This window comes from Danio rerio, chromosome 24 (genome assembly GCF_049306965.1).
Source record: "Danio rerio strain Tuebingen ecotype United States chromosome 24, GRCz12tu, whole genome shotgun sequence".
In the NCBI taxonomy this organism is placed as follows: Eukaryota; Metazoa; Chordata; class Actinopteri; order Cypriniformes; family Danionidae; genus Danio; species Danio rerio.
In genome coordinates, this window is record NC_133199.1 from 24,796,046 (window position 1) to 24,821,062 (window position 25,017).

Genomic DNA, 25,017 nt, shown 5'->3' on the forward strand with positions numbered 1-25,017 from the left:
CCAATGATGAATAAAGGGAAGAAGCCAAAGGAAAATAAATGAATGAATGAAGGTATGGTTGTTTTCCAGTACTGGATTGCAGCTGGAAGGGCATTATCTGTGTAAAACATTGGCTGGATAAGTTGGCGGTTCAGTCGGCTGTGGTGACCCCTGGTGAATAAAGGGAAATCAATCAGAAATATTTGCTATTGTGAGCAAAGTTCATTTTTTGATAGATGAAGCTACAATTACAATATGTTTATTTGAATGCATACATGCACTTGTAGTAAAGTACGCAGTTAAAAACCACGTTCCTGAAGGACCACCAGCTTTGAGTAAATGCTGATCTTTTAAGCTTTACATTTATTGAAAAAAACATTTATATTTTAAACATTGGTTATATGAATATAAATATATACATTCAAAGTAAGACTTGCGTAATTATTTCATAATAACGTGTTGAAATCATCCACCCAGAATGTGCGTCTGCAAACACGCGGATCAAACCACTTTTCGCGGATTATAAATTTATTAATTAAAAGATGAACACGATAATTAAATGTGAATTGCTATACATTGCAATAAATTAAGTCATTGTTTTATTCTTAGATTTAAGCATTTAACTGTTATTAAATTTGTACGACAGCAGAACTAATTCTTCGTCTGTTGATTTACGACAACAAAAAATGGTTTGTTCCTGTCTCGTGACGATAACCAGGAAGCAAACTTTCCCAACAGCCATTCAATCATTTAATCTAGCTTGTAAGTAAAAAACTGAGAGCGTGTTTTGCTTACAAATTTTATTCAAAATGCCTTTAGTTCGTGGCGGAACTTCCGAAGCTAAAGATGCAAATGAAGAAGTGCAGAAAATATGCGACAAGGTTTGTAAATTTACACTACAGATCAATTAAGCAGTGATGTCATGTATAGACGCAGAGATTCCCCTTATGGTTCGCTTTGCTCTCAGATGAAGGCTGATGCTGAGGAAAAAGCTGGGCGCAAGTTTGACGTTTTCACTGCTAAATCTTTTAAAACGCAGGTTGTTGCGGGGACAAATTACTTTGTTAAGGTAAGAAAAATTAAATGTCTAATTTAATGAACGAATTACACGAACATTAGTTCACCAAAAAATTCTCTTTTTGTCATATATTCAGCCATCACTTGTTCCAATCCTCTTCGAGTTTCTTTCTTACTTTGAACAAGAAAATAAGATAATTTGATGAATGTTGTCATTGACTTCCATAATATTTAGTTTAACTATGAAATTCAATGGCTGCTAGTTTCCTGCATTCTTTTAAAAAAATATTTTTTTTTTGTTTAAAGGTAGAAAGAGACTCTTTAAGGTTTGTAACCCCTTGAAGGAGATTAAATGTTTAAAAGGGTCAATTTCTGGATTATCTTCCTCTTTAATGTAAAACGAATGTAAAGCCTTCAGTCTTTAATAACTGTAATCACTGTAAGTAAATAATCTGTTTTAGGTGCATGTAGGTGATGAAGACTATGTTCATCTGCGTGTCTACAAAACACTGCCTCATGCTGGAGAAACACTGCAGCTGACAAGCATACAGACAGCCAAGGCTCATCATGATGCTATTGAATACTTCTGAAGCAGAACAACAGAAAACATCGCCAGTACTGCCCCAAATACACACAAACCCATTTGTAAACACTACCTAGGTAAACATGTTTCCATTTTGTGTTTGGCAGTGCTGTAATTAAGCTGTCACCAACATTTATCTTTACTTATACTGAACAAATCACTTGACTGAAATCTTAGTTTGTAGTAGAAAAACGATTCAACATCAACTAAAATTTTAATGAAAACCGAAATCAAACTCATGAAACCATAATAAATACACCCTGACACTAAGATGACACTGCTATCTGAATCAACATATTCACAAACAGCACATATACTGTATCAGTAATGCATGTAAAAGCTTACAGTATTATTCTTTCCCTCTAATGCATATATTAGAGCAATTTATTATGTTTAAAATGACAAAGACTTACTCTCTGTCCCACAGAAGGAGCCAGCCAATTTTCAACAGCATGTTTATAATCCAGACGATGAAGAATGCATACAACAACACAGCAGGACTGCAGTACATTGGGCCATTAACACTCCTGAGAAAAACAAAAAAACATACTGTAAATCAACTTCAGAGTCATATTCTTATAAATGACATCTCGTTTTTGTGTTAAAGCTTTACCTCCTGCATGTAGTGAAGAGAATGTAAGCACTCATGAGCGACAGCCAGATGTAAATGACACCCCAAACTATGCGACTGTATTTCAGTACTGCTCATTTTGGAGGTACTTGGAGAGACAATTTTTTCTGAGGTGGTACTTGATGGATAAGTTTGAGAACCACTGATCTAGAGCATTGTTTCTTAACCACGTTCCTGAAGGACCACCAGCTCTGCACATTTTCATGTCTGTAACCAAACACACCTAATTACAGCAACTTTTTAACTAATCACACCCAACACTGATCTGGAATAACTATGGTGAAAATGGCAGGAGGTAATAAAATTATAATATGCATATAACAACAAAACAGCTATTAAATATATCACAATTTTACAGTTTTGATTGCATTGGGGCAAAAGTTGTTTTCTTAATAACATTTAAAAATCTTACTGATCCAAAACTTTTGAACAATAGTGTGCAGCACATACCTTTTCCTGGAACAGCAAGCACATTGAAAACAATACAGTTGATGAGGGAAAGCCGGGAAATGCTGTGATCTCCCATTCTGAACTGCTGAAATACAGAGAAGGAAATCTAAAATTATAAACTCAAAACTGAAGCACATTCACACATACTAAGACTAGTCTAAGTCTAGTGACTATTTCAACAAAAAAGAAATAGTATTTTACTGACATGTGAAAGTAGCTGCAGAGTCTGAAAGCGAGCACTGAATGCAAAGAGGAATGGTAATGTAACTGAGAACTGAAAAAACAAATATTACACCCTGATAGTATTTTTTATTTATTTTTATTGGTAATTTAAAAAAAAAAGAATATAAAGTTCAAAAGATCAGCATTTATCTGAAAGCTTTTGTAAAAATTTACTTTCTATTGTTCAAAGGTTTAGAAGAATCTTTTTTTATTATTGCCAAAATACACTAAACTCATCAAAATTGAAAGGCATTTATAATCTTTCAGATTATATTTATTTGTATATTAAATGTATAAATTCAGATGAATGTTTTATTACTATACCTCAAATAATCCTAAAAAGAAATCAACATCATTTTATATATAATGTAATGTCTTAAATGCTTCAGCATATTGGAAAGATTTCTGATCTACAATAAGTTGGAACATTTGTTATTTTGACCAACTGTCATTTTCTGAAATAAAATGCTAAATTACAATATATTTATTCAAAATTTGAGGAAAAAATCTTAGCAGACCAAAAAAAAAAAAAAAAAAATTAGCCAAACATTTTACTCGTAACTATAAATAATGCACCTGTATGTGCAGTATTAAGAAAAACCTGCAAAAATAACTTAAATAGAACTACATATAAACTTAATGCCTGTTGGATAATTCTACTGTGTTAAATATTTAACTTTGAGTAATAATTATTTTCCAATAATATGTTGATTTTTTTTTGTATTTATTTTTTATTATGCTTTAAACAACACATACATGACAATATAGTAAACAAAATATTGGCAGGGTGATAGAAGGTAAATAATATTAACAGCACAAAAAAAACACAAAACAAGAGTATAAATATTAACTAAAATTCTTGCAATTCTAACAAGCAGGACCTTTGCATTAATCAAAATTTTTGAAACTAGAACACAGATGGACAATTTTAATGACCTTTATATTAGCACTATGCTAAGTAGTACAAAAGTTATTTTTCAGTTCCTTATAAAACAAAGAAAAACTGTATTTTGTTGGAAAATTTACACTTATGAATATGAAACTTGATCAACAAAATAAATGGGCTATAACAAAATGTTCGTCATTCAAATTATAATAAAAATGTTTAAAAAAAAATACGTTTTCAAAATGCAAATTGCAATTAAAGAGTACCTTTATTGTGCTAAAGACAGAATCATCATACCAAAGCTTTTTAACATAACCACAGTTCCAAATGATGTGGAGAACAGTTTCCAAAAGCAAAGAACAAAAGTTGCAATTTATATCAATATCCTTTGTAAATTTACTGAGGAAATGTTTAACCGGGTAGTATTTATGAATTAGTTTAAAAGATTTTTTTCTATCTTGAGTGTAAGTTAACCAAAAAATTGTGATGTGATGACCAAATGCTTTCCCATGATGAATTCATCCACGCCCTTTACAAATACGTGGGTCAAACCACTTTTTAAGGATAATACAACATAAATTGAGAAACACTGCGATAAATAAGGTCAGTTTTTATCCCTAACAGTTACGCTTTTATCAAAACTAGACATACACTAAAGCACGCCAGCAGAACTGCATCATTTGTCTTTAGTTAATTCACAACAAACAAAAAAACCCCTTTGGTCCAGAAAAATGGTTTGTTCCTGTCTCGTGATAACCAGGAAGCAAACTTTCCAGAGACAGTCATTTTTATTCAGTAAAGCTTGTAAATTAAAACTGCGAACGCGTGTTAAAACGCCTACAAGCTTTATTCAAAATGCCTTTAGTTTGTGGCGGAACTTCCGAAGCTAAAGATGCAAATGAAGAAGTGCAGAAAATATGCGACCAGGTTTGTAAATTTACACTACAGATCAATTAAACTGTGATGTCATGTATATACACAGAGATTCCACAAATGGTTCGCTTTGCTCTCAGATGAAGGCTGATGCTGAGGAAAAAGCGGGGCGCAAGTTTGACGTTTTTACTGCTAAATCTTTTAAAACGCAGCTTGTCGCGGGGACAAATTACTTCGTTAAGGTAAGAGAAATTAAACGTCTCATTTAATGACCTAACTCAAGCATAGTTTACCAAATAATTCACCTTTGGTAGTTTATTCAGCCTTGTTCCAATCCTTAGTTTTTTTCTTCCTTTGAACAATGATAAGATAATTTGAAGAATGTTGTCAACTTCCATAATATCTAGTTTGATTTTCAATAGCTGCTGGTTTCCAACCTTCGTCAAAATATCTTTTTTTTAAACCACTTGGAGAGTAAATGACAAAAAGTCTTCATTTCTGGATTATCTTCCTCTTTAATGTAAAACGAATGTAAAGCCTTCAGTCTTTAATAACTGTATTCACTGTAAGTAAATAATCTGTTTTAGGTGCATGTAGGTGATGAAGACTATGTTCATCTGCGTGTCTACAAAACACTGCCTCATGCTGGAGAAACACTGCAGCTGACAAGCATACAGACAGCCAAGGCTCATCATGATGCTATTGAATACTTCTGAAGCAGAACAACAGAAAACATCGCCAGTACTGCCCCAAATACACACAAAACCCATTTGTAAACACTACCTGGGTAAACATGTTTCCATTTTGTGTTTGGCAGTGCTGTAAATAAGCTATCAACAGTAACCTTCACTCATTCTGAACAAATCACTTGACTGAAATCTTAGTTTGGTCTACAACTTTTTTGTACTTAACTGCCTACAATGTACAGTATTTCCATAAAATACATGATTGGACAGTTGTGATTGTGGTTTTGAAGATTTATTCAATGTAACTGTCATTAAAGTACTGGATTACATATGGTAGTTTTTTTTTTCTTTTTACCTTTATATGAAGGGTTTTTAGGAGTCTAGAGTCTGTGCAGGCTCACAGAGTGCTAGAGCAAAAAACGTCTTTTTAAAAAGTTGGATTCAATTTTTAAATACATTTAACAGTACCGTTTTTTCTATGTCTTTGAATTTAAATAAATAAAAAAACATGTAGATATAAATTAATTAGTAAAATACAAATAAATAAAATGTTAAATAAAAATACAAAACATTTTACAGGACAGTACTGAGAAGCAACCTAAAAAATACAACATATAAAATAATATTAGTATATTTAAATAATTTAAAACATTTGTAATATTTTTTCACTATATAAATTGGGTCTTTATACAAGTAGTAACATGATTCTCTGCAACCTCCCTAGGGAGGACTTGAAAGTGTTTAAACCGAAATTGAGAATAAGTCAAGATGCAACCTGGTCAAATGTCTTTAAAGTGTCCCTAAATCACTATTGATTTTGTTTTGACCATACATTAATGGATAAAAAAACAAAAATCACCAAAAATATTATAGAAAATGCCTCTAAATCAAGCTTTGTCAATCAAAGCAGAAGTACCAGAAATATCTTGGCATACATGGTGAGCGGACGCCTCATTGTCAAAACAATGAGATGAATTGAAAAGCAATGATTTTTATGCCTTTTAAAATGTACAGTAGTGTGTCCTCACACAAATACTTTGGTTTTTAGATTGTGGTGTTAAACCCTCTGCTTTATCCTCAATATCTAAAAAAACAGATAAATAATGCCTCCTCTCCAATGAACTGTGTTGTGAAGTAAATAACTGACAACACTTCAGCAATTGGAAAAGATTTCATTGTTTATAAAATCTGTTTTGTACAATATTTATATGAAAAGGTTCACAGGACAGCAGTAGTGTCTCTTCACTGTAGAAACACAGAGCATATACTGGAGGAGAAGGGATCGTGGAAAAACTGATGGACACATCCAGGCTCAGCTCCAGGTTTCTTCCTTATTTGACTGTGTGGTTTAGGTCGACAACACAACTACCATTCACTTAATCTTGGGAGGGGTGTAGTGGATTCTGCACCTTTCATTGAACACCTGGGATAAAAACATTCATGGCAAATGGTTTTAATTAACAACTCAATATATTTATTAGGAGAGGGTCTTTATAACTCACCTTCAGACTCCTGTCATTGACTACTTCTTCAACATTCAGCTCAGACTGCATGAGTTTTAACTGTATGGAAATTGAGAGAAATAAAATCAAGTATGATTCCAGGCTTTTTTAAAATATGCCCTGATCAATGTTTTTTTTGCCCTCAATAAACAGCATGTAAAAACCTTAAGGTTGTGATGAAATATTAATTGACATTAATATTGATTTAACAATCTTAAGTTCATTTTAAAAATGATTTTTGTTATCTTTAATTAAAATTAACTCATTTCAAACTAAATGTAGTACTTGGTACATGGCAAGCACAAATTACAATGGTTTTGCCACCCTAACCATTAAGCCATGGTACTTGTAGTAAAACTTATGCAAAAAGTAATACATAAGCAAAATAAATATTATATTAATAAAACTCCCTTTTATTTATAAAAAATAATAATTTCCGTAAATTACATCATGTCTGCATTTATTTAGAGACACGGAAATCTAGTAGATGGCCTTATACTAATACATATATAAAGTTACATCTCTCTCTCTATATATATATATATATATCTATATCTATCTATCTATCTATCTATCTATCTATCTATCTATATATATATATATATATATATATACACACACACACACACACACACACATATATACATACACACACACGCAGTGCTTCCCACAGGTTTAAATATGCTTACGGTGGTAGCTGACTTAAAAAACACATACAGTAATGTTAACATGGCAATGGTTAACCATATGCAACAAACAAAACAATTAGATTTTTAACAATTTTTTTTATTATTGGTTTTAAACTTTTTTTTTTCAATGCATTAAAAAGATTAAAAAGAAAACAGTTGAAAAAAACTAAAAAAAATAAATAAATAAACCAATATTTCTCTTTTATGCTATTCAGGAGCCATGAGTACCCCTGACAGGTAAAATCTGCTTCTCTCTCGTGCACATTAAAAAATTAATGACAGCTTAGAAAACTAAAGCAAAACCAAATCCCGGACATTTTAATAGATTTAAAAACCACGACCGGATGCAAAAAGGTGCGAGTCTCTGTGGAATTGCAGGCACAGAAGACTGTGGTGGGAGTGTTTACAATTCTTGCCCACACATAACAAGCCGTATGAAACGGGTAAAGGAGAGAAGATTTTCCACTATTTAATTGCTCGCAGATGTTTGTTTATATTGGGCAGATACAAAAAAAAGTGTAAAAGGATGATAATAATAGTAAAAAAAAAAAAAAGCCACTAAATATACCTGGGTGGCCTGCCCAAGTAAAGTCTATATGTGGCAAGCACTATATACATCTATAATCTGTATATATTTTCATATATCACATTTCTATATGGATATTTAGTTTAAGTTGACAACCATTTATTTTTAAGACATTGGTTTGCATATTCAAATTATTAGTAGCACATGACCCCCTTGATGGCATTACCTTAGTTTGTTCTTTCCTGAGTTGCTTGATAACTGACAAGTTGTCACTATCTTTGGCTCTCTCTTCACGTAACTGACTGACGACTGCAGAAGTTTCTTTAATACATGACTTTATTGCCTTATCCCGGGATAGATGAGCCTCCATAAGCTGAAAAACATACAAAAGGCTTGTAATTAAAACATGAAGGTCTATGGCATCATACTTTTGTCAGTGGAACATGAAAAGAATCAGTGTTAATGTGTTAAAAACTGCTACTTTGAGTGTTCAAAGAAAAACAAAAATACAGGCAACACAAAATTAATACCCACAGCTCCTGATGATGTCTTTACCAATTTACATTATTTATTTATTATTAACATTATTACAGTTAATCCACAGCCAAGTAGTCTTGAGCTTTTTAGGACATTTTGCATCATAAGACCTCAATGTATTGACAGGAGCAATTATTGTCTGATATTATTTTATTGACAGACAAAATGCAGGTAGCATTGCTTATATGAAAAACCAAAGACCACAGTTTCAGCTAAAAACCTTCTTTAAAATGTTTTACTGAAAAAAAAGTCAACTACATCTTGAATAGCCTGAGGGTAAGTAAATTAACAGAAAATGTTCATTTTAGGATGAGCTATTCCATTAAGAGTATTGTGATACATACAGATTCATAAAGCTCTTTGCAGGTCTGTGTGGCGTCCACTTTGCCTGAGAAAGATGCAGTGGGCACCGTAGTGTTCAAGGAATGAACGATTCTGTCATCTATGGTGCGCATCACTTTTAATACTTCCTACAGAACAAAAGGAAAGATAGAAAAACATGTTAAATTGCAGCAAATGATCGATAAAAACAGAACTTTCTTCTAAACTTCTTCTAAGTGATACAATCATATATGGTTAGTTTGAGACAGCTTACCATTGAGCTGAGTCAAAAGACTCAAGTAAGAAGTTAAAATCTGATAATAATGACATGAACCAGAATATAATAAACATTTCTGTTTGACTGTAATCATGATTATATCTACATTTTGTAATGTAATAAAGTAGCCAGTAATGACATTAGGGATGCAATGCTTAACTGATTTAACTATTAACCACGCTATAATTCATCACGATTAATTAATCGTAAAGGTTTTTCAACACTGTGTTTCTGTACGGAACAAAACAGCTGCAACTAAAAGTTATTATAACTGTGCGCTAGTTTAAAGTTCCAAGCTCTGTACACTGAGGCTAATACTCAAACACACTGGAATAACTATGGCTGAGGCTGTTTACTAAGGGCCGTTCACATGTTGCCTGCGCAAGTTTGTTATTTCTTTTCTTGCACGCTTTCCAGATGCACATAGTAGAAAGAATGTAACTTTTATTTATTTATTCATTCATTCATTTATTCATTCATTCATTGTTCTGTCATTTATTTTCAGTGTAAATTGATTTACTATGTTTAAATGCAAAAAAAACAAAAAAACTTTTTTTATTTATTTTTAAGTCCAAAGAGAAATGGACTATTGTTTGTTTTTATTAGTATTTTGTGCTGTATTATTTAGTTACCGAGCAAGAATAAATTACACTTTATTAAACAAGTAGTTTTCATGTGATTTTATAAACTAGTAGTGTTTTGATGTTAAATTAATAAATGCATATTAATCGTGATAGCTGCAATTATTCCTCAGACTATAATCATACAACCAAAATCTATAAGTGGTGCATTACTAAATTCCCTAAATCTTGTAAAAGAAAAGTAACCAGGAATTTAACAAGACAATACTCTCTCTCTCTCTCTCTCTCTCTCTCTCTCTCTCTATATATATATATATATATATATATATATATATATATATATATATGTGTGTGTGTGTGTTAAAAATGTAATATTGTATATTAATTTCACAAAAATAAAACTATTACAAAAAACACAACTGACTTCTAAAAAAAAAGAACAATACCAGAGGGTCATATTTAATCCGATTAAAATAAATTAAAGTAAATAATAATTAGAAACACATAGAAAATTCGCCATCCCTTGAACGTCCAAATAGTGTTACTGAAGAAAAAAAATCATGAAAATTAATCTACCCACATGTTGCACAACAATATGTACTTATTGGCTATAGATTTATCTATCCTTTAAATTCAGAATTTTGCATAGTATATAAATACTATATAAATGAAATGTATTTTTAGTAAAAATTTTGTAAAATTTCACTTTATTATTATTTTAAGAACGAATAACTGATGAGCCTCCAGTCACTCATGTTTGCTCAATGAAGCTCACGGTTAAATGCGACAGACCACCGAGGGTCAGACATTCATACAACATTCTCATTGACATCACAACAAACGTGGTCACAAAAATAAGTGAGCGCTTAAAAATGCCGCACAATTTTATCTCGACAACTGACAAACCTGCTCGCTTTACCTGAAATAGTGAGAAGTCCTCACAGTTCAGAACTCCACCGGGCGCCGCCATGGTTAGCTGAAGAGGTCCTGCGCGCCGAGGGCATCCAGAATACTGCCTGCATTATACTCAATATTACAAAACCTGTAGCTTTTACCAGTTACTGATAATGTTACGTAAGCATTACCACATGTTTATGCTACTGAGATGCCATTTAGAAGATATTATTTAATGCAATTATTTCTCACATGAAAATATGCATAAGCATTAAATGCGAATAAATAATCGTCATTTAATTGATGTAAAATATTATGTAGCAAAATCATGTATTTAATTACATATGTGTATATATATTATTCAAGTGCAACTACATGCGTGTCGCAGTCTGTTTACATATACGCCTTAACAGGCGCTCACATGGACTGATTTGTCTGCTCAGGGTCCTTCAGTGTTTCATTACGTTAGCTCTGTGGTCAAGTACGATCTCAAACTGACTTTCAGGTACTTAGAGGAAGTAAGCCTGGCATTGTCATTTTGCCACGATTTAATGGCATAAAACTGTCTTTTCTCTCTCATCATATTTTCCTTCAGAAGCGATGATGTTCAGCATGATCCGCGGGCCTCGCGCCGCTTTTGGCACTTTAATAGGTCAGTGTTTTCCATTTGTTGTTTGTTACGGACGCAGTCAGCAGGCAGACGATAAGCTTTGCCACATGGGCACCGTGGGCACAGCGGGCATTCTTCAGACACTTATCAGCCCAAAATAAAGCAGTCGACACATGGTTATACATTAATTATGACGCAGTCTAACTTTTCTAGACTGACATGGTTTGATTCTGGAGGTTGTTTGATGGATTTTGTCACTTTTGATTGACGTTTTATTTAATATGAGGAAAGAGGTGTTCTGAAACTAATTTGATTTTTTTGATCAAATGTAACGTTACACCTGTGTATTATTAAAGTCTACAACTAAAGCAAAAATGAGTTTTTATATTATTAACAAATTGTTATTCATTATTGAATTACCCAAAATATAAATGTTTATAAATATACAGTATTATATAAAGCAGACAATTATTTTTATATGAAAAAAATTTTTTGTCAGGCATAATTAGAACAAGAATCATTTGATTAAAAAAAAAAAAGACTCAATTTAAGATTAAAAAATACAAATTTATTGTATATTTTATTTGTATACTTTGTCAAATATCTTGCAGACCACTAGGTATAACCTGTTTGTCAGCAAAACGTTTAAATAATTTAATACATAATTAAAATGATTTCATTACTAATTATAATTTTTTTATTTTAGAGTTACATTTTTATAATTTTTTTTACATATTTTCGTAATTTTGTTATACTGAAGAATGATGGAACTTTTTTAGTAATAATTTGACATTTTATTTTGACAAAAGTTCTTCGAAACATCAAAGTAGATGCTAGCATGTAATCTATTTTATGTATTTATAAAATAACCTAATAATTATCTTATTTTGGTGTTCACATAAAATCACACTTATTGTATATATAAAAAATAGTCCTATCCAGTTTTATTAATGGCTATTATTAATGTATTATTACAAATCTTATCTTAAATGAATATGATCTATGTCATGAGTAGCTAATAAAAAAAGAAATTAAATAAAATGATGGAAGATTGTACACTTTTAGCATAGTAACTATGGTATTTTGCCAATGAGTGAGTGAGGTAATAGCTGTTGTGTGAATATTGCTTTTAAATAGTTAAGTATATGTTTTTATTATAGTTTTCCTGTTCAAATGAGACATCAAATCCTTAAAAGCTCTGTGAGAGAATTCTCAAAACAGAAGTTTATTATCCTCGTATGTAAAACAAACGTTTTGGAATGCAGATGTTACAGGAAATAACATATTCGTCTTGCATAAACATACAGATCACCATGCTCAACACAACAGCCCAATAGGGAGAGTTCAGCTTTAAGAAAAGGGAAATGGTTTCATGATTTACTTGCATCGTGTTTTCAGAACTGTATATCTTTCCATCTTCATGCATGAAACAAAATAAAAGCTAAATATTGACACCCTCATCCTAATTTTATTCAAAATATGAAAAATAAACAAAATGAAATTGTCACTAAAATGATGAAAGAAATCTAATTAAAGAAAGTTATGCAGGTTTGAGGGTGAGTAATTGTTGACAGAAGGTTTGTTTTAGGTATACTTCACCCCAAAATAAAGAGAATGCCCACATTCAGGTTCTGCCAGACTAGGTATATGACAATATCTTTGTTGTTGGAATAATAGATTAATCTTTTTTTATCACAATATACAGTATGCAATTAAACTAACTATTATTAACTAGCAATCTTTTGCAACTAAAATAACTTTACTACTTTATTGTATATTCTATATTTAGCCCTTAACATTGACAATAGACATTTGTTACAGAAGCTATGACCTTAAAGTTTGTTTCTTAAAACAAAATTTAACTTAGTTATCAGCTCCAATAAATACATTCTGACTGAAATTTAGGGCTGCATGATTAATCGAAAAAAGATCACAAGCTCCACACAATCTTAATCCAGCATTTCTAGGATTCAGCCAATGATATTTTCAAGTTCAGGAGTCAAGCATAAAGGCGGTCGCACAAGTCTTCACATTGTTTTTACATACTGTATTTATAAGGTATAATTCACCCAAAAATGTCATCTCTGTCTTCATGTAATGATGCCCGCGTCTATTTTAGTGAACAGAGCCTGCATAGGCTGTGAATAACAGGCTAAAATAACGTTTAGATGTTACACAAAGTAATCGTGGTGAGCCACGCGGGAAGTATGATTTGCATGTCTGTTTTTTTTCCTCAAAGTAATGGCAGCCATGACATAAACCGCACTCGGCAGTAAAAGAGAAACCGAAAATGTAAACATCATTTAAATGATCATATCGCATTTTAGAGTTATGATTAGGGCAAGCATTTGATATGTTTTTTCTTTCATAGCAAACCCAGAGTGTTGTGCATGAAAAAAATGTTTAACAGTGCCAATATAACTACTCTAGCCTATATAATGAATATAATGTAAGAGGAAATCTGATAATGACAAATGTCTCATTTTACCAGTGAAAAAAAGGTCTAATAATGGTGTCAATGACAGATTGCAAGCATGTCTCGAACACAATAATCCAACTTCAGTATTATGAATAGCTGTATTATGACGTAACTTTACTGTACATTAATGACCAGGACATATTGAAAGTCTGTTCAAGTCCACCATTCTAAGTCTGTACAACATGTAGCATTTTAACCAACAGTAGACCTACACATAAGCCTAATATTATTAGTGTTGTATTACCATATGTTTGGGAAATAACAGTAATAATTGGCTACTCATATTAACCTTTTTTTACATCTACAGAATTGTGAGAAAATCGTGATCTTAGTTTTAAATTAAAGCATAACTCTCATTTTAGCCAGAATCGTGCAGCCCTACTTGTATTGTATTTACCTACCTACTACGTATTTTATAAACATTAACTAAGAAATCAACATCAGCTGAAATTACTAAATCGTTTTCTTCATCAGTTTAGTTAATTAACTAATGTTATCAAATAGAGCGTTGTTGTAAAGTGTTAACAAACAATAGCCTAATTTAAAAAATCTGACCATTTCAATCAATATTTCAGGCCATGTAATAGTCTAAGTTGACGTAGTTTCCTAAGTTGTGTTTAAAATAAAAAGCTTGTTAAGTCTTGAAGTGTTTAGTTCTGCTTCGATTAACACCACTGCCAATAAAGCAATCAGGATAATCCAAGCTATAAAAGTTTTTATAATAACTATTGACAGTGCCAAAAAATCATTCATGATCATTATCAGCATATTGCATTTTTGAATATCAGCACATACGTTGTTTGTTTTTCTTTAGTTGACACTGTTGTTAACCAATTGACTTCAGTAGTAGGTAAAAACAATACTGTGTCAATTCACAATTCTGTGTCAAGACAATTCGCCCTTCACACAGTGATACCGGTAAATATCTGAAAAATTTCTGGAATGACTTTAAATTGAATTTAAATTAAAACAGTGCTGTTCACACAGGCAAGGACGTTCTGGAATTTTTCCGAAATAGACCATTTACACATTCATTCCAAAAACAGGTAAATTCTGACATCATTAACCAGAACTCTTTTTACATTACATTACAAACTCTTTGGATGGATAAGTATTGTGAACAACTTCGATAAAAACATATGAAGGAACACTTTCACATGTCGAGATGTACATTATATGTGTGTGTGCTGGCGCTCACCAGCTGCTTCACGTGCACATGCGTAAAGCAAATGAAGTAGATCTTGAAGGTAAACAAACAGCGGCTTATCATCAGCGTTTTATTGATATTTTTTTCCACAGTTTGCACTAAGAAGGAACATAGAAACATTATCTGACTAACATCTAGTAGCTAAATGTGTCTGGAAAAATATTCAAAAGCTTTTATTTTCATAAACAGCGAGGATGTGAATGCGTCTGAATGTTCTGATTGGCTGGAGTAGACATCTCACGCCAGCATGTTCAAAGCGTGAATGCGTGCTTTCCGGTAATTTTTATTCTGCGTTCACACAAATTACTTGTAATGTTACAACTTCTCTTTCCGGAAAAATTGCAGGAACTAATTTATTGGTATTTTTAAAAAAGGCCTGTTTACACATGATCTCTTTCCAGAAAATTGCCTGTAATTTTCCAGAAAGGTTTGTATGTGGGGAAAGGGGCTAATTAGTGCTGTTAACTCTGACAACCAACATTGTTTATAATATCAGAAGAAAGTAATGTATATACATTTAGAACAATGTGAGTAAATGATGACAGAATGTTCATTTTAGGCCAGAATATCACTGTAAAGGTTGTTTTTCCCTAACAGGGCAGTGGAGGAGAGGTATGATGACCACAGGGAACAGAAGACTGTGTATCAAGCCTCAGGAAGGGCCATCTGCATCCCCTCAGAGTCAGTACTCCCAAAATACATTCACTTCTACCTGCCTGCATTGAAAGGTGCGGCATGTGAAATGACACAGCACTCGGCATGACTTAGCACTCGATATGACATAGCAAGTCGATGTGACACAGCATTCGACATGAGAGAGCATGTTTTATTCCCTTGAAGGTCTAGAAATCAAAAAAAAATTCAAAACAAGCAAAAACATGTACGTAACACTCAACGGTGTAATTATAGCATGGATTGAGTCTAGATAAGTTCCTGTTTTGGTGGTTCTATGTGGATTATATTGCACTGGGAAGTTTATTTGTGTTCCCAATGGACTGGCTTTGCACTAACACCTTGTGTTTCTTTTCTCTTTGTTGGTTTTAGCACAACGGCCTGGTTTTAAACTACCAGGCTACCGGCCGTCAGATTGGGATAAGAAGATGTTGATGTGGTCAGGACGATTCAAAACCGTAGAGCAGATTCCAGAGTTTGTGTCGTAAGTGGACTCTTCCTGTTTACGTTAGGATAAACCCTCTGTTTTTAAATGTGCTACTGATTATGTTGTTGGTTTAGAAGATCATGTGACTGAAGTTGTGCCTGCTTATTGGTGGGACACGAGAGACGTGTGCTGTAAGGTTGAAATGAGATTTACTCTGTGTACTGACAGGTAATTAGTGTAATTGATGGTATCTGGTGGGAGATCAAAGTGGGCTCTGTTTAGGATGGAAAACAGCAGGCACATCCTCTGTGACCCCTCGTACTGTATATATACATATACATCCCTTTTTGAAATTTTTTTATATTATGCTATATATTTATATATTTTGGTGCATTTGAACAAAACAGATTTATTGAAAATATATATGTATTAAAGTAATATTTTAGTCACCAAACATCTTTAGAAACAGAAAGATAATACATTTAAATTATGTGAAATATTGGAAAAAAATATTACTAACTACAACATTTTATACATTTTTTGTTTCTCTTAATTTCTTCTCTTTTTTAAAATTTTTATTTAAAAATTTTCGCTAACATTTTAATTTGGGCTACTAGTTTTTGTTTCATTATCTTAAGTTAATTTGTTAGATTAGCTCCAGATTTGGCTTCATAACTGACTAATCTAATGTATATACACATAATATTGTAAAGCATCCTACAGAAAATACTAATTTAAAAGAGATTTGTGAGGGGTGTACACATGTATGCTGATCACTGCGTATTGATTAATAATCATAATCAAATGATCAGTAAATATTTAGACAATACCAACAGAGAGACTTGTTCCAATAATTCCAGTTGTTTTCTGTGCTATTATTTCCACTAATCATAAGGATTTTATTATTGTTATTTAATCATTTTATTGTTTTCTGTCAAAGTGAGTCAAACTTTATCATTCATGGGCATTTTGAAACTCTGTCATTGTTGTTACTATATTTGTGGTGTGCAATTCACCTGATGATGCATTATACCTGATCCTAAAAGCATTTTACATTAAACATTACCTCACTATCAATGATTTTTTGCATGATGTCTAAGAAAATTTATTTGAATTTTTATGTATTTTTTATTATTTTATTTTACTCCTTTTTATTTACTATTGTTTCTGTTATTATTATTATTATTATTATTATTATTATTATTATTATTATTATTATTATTAAGCCATGCTGTGTATCATTATTTTATTATTTATTAGGGTGGAATTTTCTTGTTATGAAAGTTTAAAAGGGAAAAGTGGAAAGTCTTTCACTATGTTAGTCATTTCAACCATTTACGTTCTTTTCACATAATAAAAAAAACTTTAATTGTATTGTGAATTCTAAGGGCTGTATTGGATGTAAAACTATATAAACACCTTTTACCTCAAAATAATATCTAAAAACATCTTTGTAAACTGTCATCACAGGCAACAAAATAAAAAGAAAAGAAAAAAGAGGCTCTTTTGAACTGATTCTGTTTGATTAATCCAGAACCTATAACGCAACCAATGTAGCCATATTTGAGAAAAGATGACTCTTGTTTTATGACGTAAATCTCTGATACATACAGTGACCAGGGACACCTGATTCATTAAGATATGATTGCTACAAATCAGTCGTACAGTAAGTGACAGTTCAATATGACCACTATCGCCACGTGTGATGTCTGATTACAAAAATGTTTAGGTGTAATAGCAGTTTGCCGCCAGGGGGCACAAAGGGATGGATTGCGAACATCAGAAATGTACAGTAGCTGTAAATATATATATTATTGTATATGGGAATCAAAAGTATAGTGTTGCCAGTGAAGTCAGATTCAAAAGCAAATGCACTTATGAACTGGTTTTGTTTAATTAGACAAAAACAATATAATGCAGCCAATATAGCTCTTATTTGAATAAAGACTCATATCAACCATTTCTGTGTAGTGAATCAGAACTTTTTGCACTATTTCTTATTTATGCTAATGCACTGTTTACAGATTCGAGATGATTGATGCTGCCAGGAACAGAGTGCGTGTGAAGGCCTGCTATATCATGATGGGACTGACCATCTTTGCGTGCTTAGTCATGATCGTCTCTGGCAAAAAGGTAATAAAGTGTGCTCTTGGATAAACTTAAACCATATTGCTTTGTTTAATTAATGCCTGTCATATCATTTAACCCTTAACTTCCTTAACAGGCTGTTAGTCGGAATGAAAGTCTGATCGCTATTAACATGGAGAAGAAGGCCAAATGGAGAGAGGACGCCATGAGAGAGAAAGAGGAAAATGCCCTTGACGCTAAAGCCCAGTGAGATCCAACTGAGCTCCCAAAACCCATCATTCACAAAGCAACCATTTCTTCTAAATAATGTCAAACGCCACACCGCAGGAACTCTGGTGGAGGTGGTACAGATATTCCTCCACACAGTTAACAGATTTTATAAAGTAGTGTATTAAATTAAATTGCGAGATTTCCTTTGTGTGTTTATTGTAAATATATATTCGGAATAAATAGGGTTTCAGTTGAACATAAAACAACAGTGTTAGTGTTGCATTTCATTTGAATTCCACTTCAATGGCTTCTATTAAGCAGCATTTGAGTTGTTTGCTTTCATTTAAGGATATCTGACCTCAGCAGATTGAACAGAAGAAGTGAGTCTCACAATATGATGGTAAAGTAGGTGGAGCCTCAAAGCCACGCCTACCTATTATGCATTTACCTTTGAACAATGGGAGTTTGCAGGTGTTTACAGCCACAGAAAACTAGTCTGCGTCCTATATAGTATGCTTAAAACAGTAAGCGAGACGAGTAGTTTGTCTAAATTCATAGAATTTGTAAAACAGTTTGTGAGAAGTACCCCGATGACCTACTACTGACGAAATTCACCTATGATGCCCTGCAAAATAGTTCATAAATGAGAGTGAATCGATGCAACTGACATGGGTAGGTCACGTGATCATGACAGGGCCGACGTGTTTTCTGTTTTATTGGGGTATACGTATTACATTTTAGTGACATATTAAGAACTGATAGTTGCTGGATTATCTTGTTGAATTGTTATTATAACTACACTTTTTGATGTACCAAAAATATTTCCTACCCTTTTGTCAAATTGCTTTATTTACACGTGCATTTAAACAAAGTTTTATTACAGTTTTATAAATAATAAAAATACTTTGAATTAGAAATTAGAACTTTAAATTCTTAGAATAAAGAAATGAAGAAACCTCGAAATGCCATGTAAAATGAGCGTTTTTCTCAGCCTCGTATATTTATGTTGTTATTTCACTTTAAAGGCAATGATAAGAACGTGTTTGTCACTATAAAAGCAAAATCATAGTCCACACACAGGAGTTGGAGAAAAATGCTAATTTTAGAAGAAAATATTAAATTGCATTGTGAGGTTTTTGCATCTAAACTCTTAAAATATTAAAATATACTTATTTTTAAAATACATTTTTTATCATCATTTTCTTTGGGAAATCTGTTAAAACTTGAATTAAATTAAAAACTGAAGCCTTTAGGCAAATAACAAACTGGCCAGCACATTCAACCTTCCTCAGTCAGAATTTGGCCATTTGAATAATAAGGTAATTCAAACATAATAAAAAATAATCCAACTTTTGGTCTTTCATACCACCTGAATCTTCTTGGCTACCCGCCTGACTATTTAATTTAACTTAATACATGTTATGAAGAGAGGATTAATTAATAATATATTTTAATAGCAGTTAAATAATTAATAGCAATATATATATATAATATATATAAAAAAACAATATTCATTCTTGGCGGGGCTGTGGGGGAATTGTATTCACTCATCCCCAGTCCCCACCAATGTTAAGTGGAAACCTACGTCCTTGGATCATGATAAAATGGCGGATGTAGTATGTCAGGGCTCGACAGTGCGACTAAAAATAGATGTGTGCAAACTGGAAAATTTATTTAGTCGCATGTGCAAATTTTCATTTATTTTTTAATGAGCTTGATTGATGACTTCATTCTCTCGGCCACAGTAAAACAACACGCTCTTCACTCTTATGGTATGATACAGTTGATCCCAGTCCTGCTGTGGACCGCTAGCTAAACTTCATACAGCTTTAATTGTAAATTATTATTAAATACCATTTAAGCTATTGTTGCAGTAAAATAAAGCCTATTGTACTTATTGTATTCAAATGAGTGAAACTGCTTTGCTTTTAACCATCTCCTCATGTATATTTATTAGGCAAAAACCTATTTAATTTTTATATTTTCACTGCACTCCTAAAATTCTTTAATGTGCTCCTAAATTTTTCAACTTGGAAGCGCATGTGCTTCTTCTGAAAAAAGTAAGCGTCAAACCCTGTATGGCCAAGTTTCATTCATACTGCTCACATTCATACTGTATAGAACACCCTTTTCTAATGGCTGAATAGTTGATTTATATTCAAATGCAGCACCTACTGAGTAGTAGGCGGTTTCAGGCACGGCCGTAGTTTTGTTTTCTCCTCAAATAACCTCACACCAGTTTGTTCTTTTATTCCAGTTTAATTATCTTGGGGGCCTTTAGTCTTACTGTGAACTGTTTTGTTTTTACGTCTAAAATTTAGTAGTTGGAAAATTATTTGAGTAATTGATTCTGCAATTTTCCAAATGCAGCGCTACTCTTTACTTTTAAACTGTAGATGGCGCTAGATTTTTAATTGTACATTTAAATGCTCGCAAGGATAGTGCTTGTGGGTTCGGCAGGTCATGCAAGTTGACATTTATGTAATTCAAAATATATCTTTATCTTTATTTGCTTAAACGAAGTAGAATCAATTTCTCAGACAATTTTTCCCACTGCTGTAGTTACAATGCTAAAACTACAGGATTACATTATAATATGGATACGCGTTTTGGAAAACGTTTTTATTGATTATATTTGGATATTTTTAATGGACTCCTTGGGTTGCTTTTTTTACGTGTATTTTTACGTCATTATAATTTAAGTGTTAGGTTTAATTTTTTGCAAATTTTAATAAATATTGAATGATTATTATGTTATTATTATTACAGTATAATAACAATCAAAAATGAAGTTTCACAAACTAATTTCGAGAGGAGCTCATGATATGATTGACTGCAGCTGGCCACTCATCTACACTCATTGGCTAGCCAATCGGATTGATCCAAACTCACTATAAGTAACCTAGCTAAGAACTACTCCCTTATCTTCGTTTTCCGAACAAACCCCCCATCCACCCCTTCTCCTCCTTTCCTCTTTTGCCGAGGGGAGCCCTCGAGAACACTTGACCTCGTACTCCCCTCACATGCTCTATGGACCTGGCTGGAGCCCTGGGCTCAACTATCTCCGAGCTCAGGGTTCTCTCCCGGGACAGCATGCCAAACCTGCTAACTTGCTAACAAGTTGTCAAACAGTATCTAAGTGCGAACTCTTGAAATATAGCTTTAAACATCTGTCTACATTTAAAATAATGGCAGATTTAACACCATAACTGTAACAGAGTAATAATATTGTTGGTGATCATGTTTGACTGATGAATGATAAAAAGGTCAACCACCAATCAGAATCCATCCTGCTTCAAAGAGTATTAAAAATGGAATCAACAAACTTGTAAAATTATCAATATAATGCTTCTTTTTTGCTGTTAATGCACTTATCATTATACTGTACTAATTGTTTATGGCATGACCAGACCATTTCTAACCTTTTTAGTCAAAATAGTATATCATTTTATCAGCTATCACACATTTAGTGTCTTATAATAATTACACTTTTAAAAAGTGACTGGCAAATACAGAGTAAAATAAACTAATTAATTCTGGCAAGAACTGATGAAGTGAAATGCCATAGATGCAGTTTGGATAAAACCAATCTGCTAAAACGACAAATGCAAATACCATGTATAATTTTTGCAATGGCACATCCCTGCACGATTCCCTAAATTGTCATGCTTGGTTTAAATGACCCAGCTTGCTTACAACAGCGCTGAATGATGTAGGTTGATTATTCATAATAGTAAACATGTAATAAATGTATTTTGTGAATGAAGCAGTGTGGGATGAGCTTTTCTAGAGTGTTCACAGTTCATTTAGTAAGTTAGTACCTAAAGAAAATGATGCAGTTGGTCCTGGTTCACATGGTGGTCACGAGGGCTGCTTGATATTGGAAAAATCTGGCAGTGCAATATTTTGTTTTGCCCAATATATATTGCAATATGAATATAATTTCACCATTTGACTTGACTAGCTGTACTTGGAAAGATTTCATTAAATTAAATCGACTGAGAAGATCAGTCTGTCTTTTTCCATGCTGCATAAAATATAATTAAGTACAAGCAAAAATAAATAAACTGCTTTGTGGTTTTCTGGGGAATTGAACAAGATTGAACAATTCAATGTAAAATATCATGGTCATAAATAATAAAAAACTAATTTAATAATATCTTTGTTTTTTACTTTTTAATAAATCGTAACTATTGCAGATTCAAACATATCAATGCTTAAATGATATATTGTTCAGCCCTAGTGGTCACACTATCACTTAACATCTAAAACATGGCTGTGCGCTGCATTAAATGAGACTAATAAATTAATAAATAGCATTTTCAGCTGAAACTTGTGAAAACCTTTTAAAATGTGTAAAGGAGTCAAAATAGCATTACGAATCAGCAGATCTGCTGATAGTGACGCATTTTTTATGCTTGATGTAACCTCTAAGGGGCAACATCATGACTATGAAGAAAAAAGAAGAGGAATGCTTGAGCATTCTGTCCTTTCTGTGGTCACATCTTGTGACATTGCATCCTGTTTTAGTGCCATGTTCCATTCATACATTGAGAATAATGAAGTAGATTAGAGCTGGGGCGAAAAACTGTTCTACCTTAGTTTTGATATTTTCAAAATAAATCGCTATTTTCTCTTGAAACGATTCTGAGTTTAGTTTTTAACAGCAGATGGCTCAATATAAACACTTGTAATTCACTTAAACCTTTCCTAACTTTATTATTTAAATAAGGAATTAGGTTCAAGTGGAGTTTGGTTTTGTAAATCTTACAGTGCCATTTACTATCAAAAACAGCTCACAATAGATTTAAGAGAGAATAAGGTTTCATTAATTCATTTTCTTTTCGGTTTAGTCCCTTTATTTGCCATAGTGGAATGAACCGCCAACTTATCCAGTATTTGATTTATGCAGCAGATGCCCTTTCAGCCACAACCCATCACTGGGAAACACCCATACACTCATTTACACAAATACACTATGGCCAATTTAGTTTATTCAATTCACCTATAGTGTATGTCTTTGGACTGTGGGGGAAACTGGAGCACCCAGAGGAAACCCACAAGAGTGAACACAGGGAAAACAAACTAGGACTACAATGCTAACTAGGATTGGGCGAGATGGCAAAAATGCTATCTCGATAATTATTGTTCATGTTGAACGATAATGATATATATTTCGATACAAGTTGTTAATGCTTACAGATTTAAAAGAGTACCCCAACAATGACTGAAGCCACAAAAATTAGAGGATCCATTAAATGGCATAACGAATTACTTTCAGCCGATAAATTTTCGGTGACCGAAAATTTGGTACATCTCTAATATCAACACACTTTTAGATTCCCATTGTTGCACATTTCTGCTGTGTGATTAGCTCTTAGATCAATATAAAGTAAAAAAAAAAAAAAGTCCAGAGCTTATCATTATTGACATAAATTTGATCGTGATTCAATATAATATCGTTTATCAGGCCAGCCCTAATGCAAAAACTCCTCACAGAAATGCCAACTGACCTAGCCAAGGCTCGAACCAGCAACCTTCTCGCTGTGAGGCAACAGCGATACCCACTGAACCGCTGTCACCCGAATAGCGATGCATTTTTTTAAATTAATCACAAAATCAATCAATCTAAGTAGGGCTGGGCGATTTGGCCTAAAATCAAAATCTCGATTAATTGAACATTTTAACTGGATTACGATTAATGAACGATTATTTTATTTATATATTTTATTTTCATAGTTTACTGACAAGTTTTGTACAGTAAATATGCTCACAAATAAATTTTGAATGTTGGGTGCATTACTTGATTTTAAAATAACTGAATCAACGCTGAACAACTGATATTAAAACGCATTGCCTAAAATGAGGCTCTCTGCACCGCCCACCATCGTCACGCTACCAAATCAACCAATCACAAAGCTTGCTCTGCTCGTTGTTGTGACGAATAGGAATTTTTTTTGACTGGTGCGCATGTATGCGAAGGCTGCACCAGACTTTACATGTGCCCATAGCAGAAATATAATATCAAAATAATATAAAAAGTTTAAATCATCATAATATAATAAGTGTAATTTAGCCTTGACAGAGCCGGGTCACGTGACTCCACATGGTAGAAAAAGTAATTGAAAAAAAATTGACCTGGAAAATTTTGATTGATTATTATAGCTAGTGAATTTCGATTACTTTTTGATTAATCGCCCAGCCCTAAATCTTAGCTTAAAAAAAGATGGAGACTTTATTTCGAGAATTTTCTTAGCAATTTCTGTTTAGTGCAATGCCTGTTTAGTGTGAATGTTAAGTTTATTAAAACGAATCGCACTAACAGAGCGTTTTAGATTGTTTTAACAGGTTATGCAGGAATCCTAAAGGAAATTTCAATACCTTTTTAAGCTTTTTAAAGACCTTCCCAGAGTATTTTAAGACCTCATCGCCACTTCAAGTTCTTATCAGTATCAACTCTTTAACTTAATAAACAGTTGTAGTTAAATAAATCAATGGAGCACAACCATGCAACAGAATACAGATACGCTTGGAAGAATAAATTACGCAGTTGTTTTCAGAGACAGGCTTCAGCCACTGTTTAAACTAATCTTTCTACAACCAGGAGAACGCAAACTTACATTTTCCCAAGCGTCACATCATCTTCTCATGTTTGTCGAAAATTACGACC

The 25,017-nt window shown here is 32.7% G+C and overlaps 4 protein-coding genes across 6 annotated transcripts; 3 read left to right on the forward strand and 1 right to left on the reverse strand.

Moving 5' to 3' along the window:
• Positions 1-688: 688 nt before the first annotated feature.
• On the forward strand, positions 689-2,356 carry cst14a.1 (cystatin 14a, tandem duplicate 1). Of its 2 annotated transcripts, NR_133011.1 has the most exons (4): positions 689-860; positions 947-1,048; positions 1,458-1,656; positions 2,007-2,356. NR_133011.1 is itself a non-coding variant. In NM_001316319.1 (3 exons), the coding sequence occupies exons 1-3, from the start codon at positions 789-791 to the stop codon at positions 1,584-1,586; spliced, it is 303 nt and encodes a 100-aa protein (NP_001303248.1). In that variant the 5' UTR covers positions 689-788; the 3' UTR covers positions 1,587-1,849. The 2 variants fall into 2 exon arrangements, 1 of the variants encoding a protein (NP_001303248.1); NM_001316319.1 differs by lacking the exon at positions 2,007-2,356 and having other exon boundaries at positions 1,458-1,849.
• A 2,166-nt stretch (positions 2,357-4,522) lies between these two features.
• Positions 4,523-5,656, forward strand: cst14a.2 (cystatin 14a, tandem duplicate 2). The gene is made up of 3 exons (NM_001103129.1): positions 4,523-4,695; positions 4,782-4,883; positions 5,229-5,656. The coding sequence occupies exons 1-3, from the start codon at positions 4,624-4,626 to the stop codon at positions 5,355-5,357; spliced, it is 303 nt and encodes a 100-aa protein (NP_001096599.1). The 5' UTR covers positions 4,523-4,623; the 3' UTR covers positions 5,358-5,656.
• An 831-nt stretch (positions 5,657-6,487) lies between these two features.
• Positions 6,488-10,728, reverse strand: mix23 (mitochondrial matrix import factor 23). Its single transcript, NM_200807.1, is given in 5 exon segments — positions 6,488-6,750; positions 6,830-6,889; positions 8,271-8,417; positions 8,926-9,051; positions 10,680-10,728. Coding segments are annotated over 4 exon segments (369 nt in total). The 5' UTR covers positions 9,037-9,051; positions 10,680-10,728; the 3' UTR covers positions 6,488-6,699.
• Positions 10,729-11,145: 417 nt separating this feature from the next.
• fam162a (family with sequence similarity 162 member A) lies at positions 11,146-18,610 on the forward strand. 2 transcript variants are annotated; one of them, NM_001430978.1, is made up of 6 exons: positions 11,146-11,159; positions 11,250-11,306; positions 15,548-15,631; positions 15,995-16,106; positions 18,074-18,182; positions 18,274-18,610. In NM_001430978.1, the coding sequence occupies exons 2-6, from the start codon at positions 11,255-11,257 to the stop codon at positions 18,385-18,387; spliced, it is 471 nt and encodes a 156-aa protein (NP_001417907.1). In that variant the 5' UTR covers positions 11,146-11,159; positions 11,250-11,254; the 3' UTR covers positions 18,388-18,610. The 2 variants fall into 2 exon arrangements, with proteins under 2 accessions (NP_001417907.1, NP_001082812.2); NM_001089343.2 differs by having other exon boundaries at positions 11,146-11,306.
• The last annotated feature ends 6,407 nt before the right edge of the window (positions 18,611-25,017 follow it).